At 42.3% G+C, this 4,943-nt stretch overlaps 1 protein-coding gene across 1 annotated transcript in view; it reads left to right on the top strand.

Annotated features, from left to right (window-relative positions):
- Positions 1-4,943, top strand: part of LOC107567775 (collagen alpha-3(VI) chain-like) — a 59,146-nt gene that overhangs the window by 28,039 nt on the left and 26,164 nt on the right. The window contains exons 14-16 of the mRNA XM_016253523.1: positions 57-656; positions 812-1,408; positions 4,121-4,711. Coding sequence (XP_016109009.1) covers positions 57-656; positions 812-1,408; positions 4,121-4,711 — 1,788 coding nt within the window. The remainder of the gene's footprint in view (positions 1-56; positions 657-811; positions 1,409-4,120; positions 4,712-4,943) is intronic.

Genomic DNA, 4,943 nt, shown 5'->3' with positions numbered 1-4,943 from the left:
AATGAACGTTATTGATATTTCTTGGCGTTAATGATGCTGTTTCTTGCCCCTCCTAGCTGTTTACACCACACCCAGAAAGGACGTAGTGTTTCTTCTGGACGGTTCAGATGGCACTAGGAATTCTTTCCCTGCTATGCGTGACTTTGTGCAAAGAGTAGTGGAGCAATTCAACATAGAGGCCAACAGAGACCATGTTTCTGTGGTGCAGTACAGTAGAGACGCAGAGGTCCATTTCTATCTGAACAGCTACACGACAAAGGAAGACGTTCTTGACCGTGTCAGAGGCCTGAGACACAAAGGAGGCAGACCCCTCAACACGGGGGCAGCTCTCCACTACGTCAGAGACAATGTCTTTACTGCCTCCTCTGACAGCAGGCGGCTGGACGGGGTGCCGCAGATACTGATCCTGATTAGTGGGGGAAGGTCATTTGACAGTATCGATGCAGCAGCCTCCTCTCTGAAAGAGCTTGGCGTCCTGATCTTGGGAATAGGATCGAGGGGCTCGGATAGTGGAGAATTGCAGAGAATTTCATACACGCCCAGTTATGCTCTCTCCGTGTCCGACTTCAGTGAGCTCCCAAATATCCAAGAGCAGCTGTTGGCCTCTGTCCATGATGTTGCAATTCCTGTCACTCCAACTTCCCCTACTCTGACCGGTATGTGCATTGCAGAACTTAACGAGAGCTAGCTGACAGGCTGTGCATTGTTGATTACTCGCAGCTTAGGTAGTCAAAGAGGTAGTGAACTAGCGTGATGTTCTAAAGATGTTTTGAAATGTCCTGGTGTTAATGACGCTGTTTTCTTTTCCTAGCTGATGACGCCATACCCAGAAAGGACGTAGTGTTCCTGCTGGACACTTCAGATGCCACTAGAAATACTTTCCCAGCGATGCGTGACTTTGTGCAAAGATTAGTGGAGCAATTCAACATAGATGCAAACAGAGACCGCGTTTCCGTGGTGCAGTACAGTAGAGACGCAGAGGTCAATTTCTATCTGAATACCTACACAACAAAGGGGGAGATCTTGAACTCTGTCAGAAGTCTGAGGCATAGAGGAGGGAGACCCCTCAACACTGGGGCAGCTCTCCAGTACGTGAGGGACAATGTCTTCACCGCCTCTGCGGGGAGTAGAAAACAAGCGGGTGTCCCTCAGATTCTCATCCTCCTCAGTGGAGGACGGTCAAGCGATAACATAGATATATCTGCCTCTGCCCTGAAACAGAGCGGGATCTTGATCTTTGGCATTGGCACCAGAAATTCCAGCAGAGTGGTGCAGAGAATTGCCAATGATCCTACCTATGCACAGTCCATCAATGAATTCTCTGACCTTCCCAGTGTCCAACACCGGTTTATCACCTCCCTCAACAACATGCTTAGTCAAGTCAAGCGGATGACAACTACTGTGCCGGGTAAGACAGATTCCCGCACGCCTCTAGAAAACAGCACACTGAGCCCTTCTTTGCAAAGTGTGCAGTAGACTCTGAACAGTTTAAGTTAGCATTGCGTGTGATTAGAGCCATGGGAAATTAGGCTACAAAGGCAAGGGCTTAAAATCTAGGCACTGTGAAATTTTAAATTGTTTGTTCATTCACTTGTTGGTTTGCTTATGCAAAGTTTTTGGTTTTTGACCAATATAACCTTTAAATTTAGACCTTATTTCACTGCTTCATATTCATTAAATTTAGGCAGTATTACTCTGACCAAAACGAGGTGTTATTATAGCAGACTAACATTTGGCCATTGGATTGGTTGTAAAATAACTTAAATTTAGGCAGTATTACTCTGACCAAAATGAGGTGTTATTATAGCAGACTAACATTTGGCCATTGGATTGGTTGTAAAATAACTTAAATTTAGGCAGTATTACTCTGACCAAAATGAGGTGTTATTATAGCAGACTAACATTTGGCCATTGGATTGGTTGTAAAATAACTTAAAGGGCAGGAGAGTCGTTTCCCGTTAGCAGTTGCCAGCAGTTGTGGAAATAGTAAAAAAGAAATTGTACTTAAGTAAAAGTATTGCTACTTATTGAATAATTTACTTGAGTACAAGTAAAAATACTGAAAATTAATATGACTCAAGTAAGAGTACAAAAGTAGTTTGCTGAAAAACTACTCAAGGTACTGCGTTACAAAGTACTTTTGTATTATTTTTCTATTTTTACCCAAAATGAAACGATGTGAGCATTATGGAGCAGTGTTAACCCTAACCCTAACACTTATATACTGTAATGTTTGTTTGGTTTTATTAAAAAAATATTTTCTGTCTCGTTCTGTGATAAGAACCAACCTGGAACCACAGAAGCTAAGTGTTTCAAACAGGACTGATGTTATATAGTGATTTTGGAGAAAAACATATTAGTCTCATAAATTGTCATGTTTGACGCTATGTTAAGCAAACATACTACCTATCCCTGTTGCATCTATATTACTTCTACGAGGTCGTTTTGGACTTTCTGCGCGAGAGCACCCTCCGGCTTTGGGTATGAATAAAACATGCATTGCATCATATGAGAGTGTTGAGCACTCCGTAATATTCACATCGTCTCGTTTTGGATGTGAATAAATCCTCCGGTCTATCTAGTTTCTTCGGCGATGTGCACACACATCCAAAGCACGCACACAGAAAAAGTGATTTTAAATGCATCTGATCAGTAAGATGCAAGTAAAATGCATGCGCTCTAATTTCAATGTTGTTGTTAATGTTGAGGTTATTTTAGCTTCGTACATTTAGTTTAACTGCACTGTTAACGAGGGCGATTTTTATCATTCAACTGAACTGTGTGCATGTATTTTAGACACTATTCTTGCTCCATCCATGCAATAACTGTCCTTCTATCAACCGAGTTTTCTATTTACTTATACTGCTGTGTGCTCTGGTAATATCAACGGTATGATTTCAGGAGCTGACAAAATGACGATTTAAAATCAGAGCATAGCTCACATTCACTAAAATACTGAAAAACGCTAATGATCAGTGTTGCCAGACTGGAAATGTCCAAGTATCGTACCAGAAGCTAAAAATTATCGTATTTGGAAGAAAATTATCATACACGAGTCAAACGTACAGAATACTGCTATTTATCTAAACCAACAACTTTTTGACATGACCTGCAAATTACCACAATAGCTAACTAGGCGTACCGTGTTTACATTGGATGCGAGCAGTGTGACAAAATACTATAGAAACCATTATAATCAGTGACTGTTTGCACTGAATGCGACACAACACGACACATCCCCGACAGTAAACTGATGCCTCGTTCTATTTATGACTTATTAAAATGATTTTTAACACTCGCTTTGTCACGTCCAGTGTAGACAGACTTTAGCTGTTAACTCCACATCTGAGCCGCTGTCATCGGAAGCCTGCGTTTTGCCAGATGTTGAGGGGGTTCTTGCAGTCATGGACCGCAACAGTGCTCGTTGGCTTTAAAGCAGGGCACCCTCATGCATTCTTAACACACTCCGAGGTGTGCATGAGCTCATTTAGAGTGTCTGTAATGAGCCGATTTTGTGTATGAATATAGAAGCCCTATGACTACAAATACCATCATTTGAATTGTCATAAAATGATGAAATTATCTTACATTATGGGATTTTTTTCATTATTGATCGTACATCGTACAGAGTTCAAAATTGTCGTACAAATACGATAATTATCGTACAAATACGATAATTATCGTACGTCTGGAAACACTGCTTATGATGCTGATTCAAAACGACAGCGCGGTTTGGTTTTGCACCCGAGTCAGACCTGTCTGTTATTGGCTGAAGCGCAGGGCTCCACCCCAGAAGTTTGAAAAGTGCCCGTCAAACGTCGGCTCGCTCTGTTTCTCCATTGGCACCTTCTTTGTCTATTTTTTCTTTACTCTTTTGGTGAAAAATAAATGTAGCGAAGTTGAATACTTTAGTTTTATTCTACTCAAGTAAAAGTACCACAATTTAATTATACTCAAGAAAATAGACAAAAATGTAAAAATGTACTCAAGTACTGTAACAAAAGTATTTGTAATTAGTTACTTTCCACCTCTGGTTGCCAGCTAGAGCACGCATACACCTTCAGACAATATCAGATGCCGAGTGCTCACGTGACTGTGTGTTCCATTTCATTTCCCGTAGCTGAGCGAAAGAGGGATGTAGTGTTCCTGCTGGATGGTTCAGATGGCACTAGGAGCTCTTTCCCTGCGATGCGCGACTTTGTTGAAAGGATGGTGGAGAGACTGAATGTGTCTGAGAACAGAGACCGTGTGTCCGTGGTCCAGTACAGCAGAGATACAGAGGCCCATTTCTATCTTAACACATACTCAAGAAAGGAGGACATTCTTGACACGGTCAGGGGTCTGAGGCACAAAGGAGGGAGACCCCTCAACACGGGGGCAGCTCTGCAGTACGTGAGGGACAATGTATTCACCGCCTCCTCTGGAAGCAGACGTGTAGAAGGTGTGCCCCAGTTACTGATTCTGCTGAGTGGTGGAAGGTCATTTGATAATGTTGACACACCGGCCTCATCCCTGAAGGAGCTGGGAGTGCTTATCTTTGGGATAGGGTCAAGGAGCTCAGACAGCAGGGAACTCCAGAGGATCTCCCATGAGCCTAGTTATGCACTCTCAGTGAGTGACTTTGCTGACCTTCCCGGTGTCCAACAGCAGCTTTTCAGCAACATTGACACAGTATTTGTAGAGGGCACGTCTACCACTACCACCACGATCGGTAAGAAAACAACAAACATGCTTCCTCTACTTCCTCTCAGCTTTTATGTTTGTAGTGAGGTGTGCTTTACTCTACCTGTAGTTCTAATGAGTTGCAGAAGGAAATGTATTTCTTCCTGAGTTGTAAAACTTTGCGGGAGGTGAGATGATATGGAAAAACACAGAAAGCACGATTAATGCCAAATCATCTACTGTGTAATGCAATATGCTTTTTTTTCTTTTTCTTTTTTTTT

The sequence above is a fragment of the Sinocyclocheilus grahami genome, unplaced genomic scaffold (assembly GCF_001515645.1).
Source record: "Sinocyclocheilus grahami isolate Dianchi unplaced genomic scaffold, SAMN03320097.WGS_v1.1 scaffold1187.1, whole genome shotgun sequence".
Lineage (NCBI taxonomy): Eukaryota > Metazoa > Chordata > Actinopteri > Cypriniformes > Cyprinidae > Sinocyclocheilus > Sinocyclocheilus grahami.
This window is presented reverse-complemented; position numbering and strand designations above follow the sequence as displayed.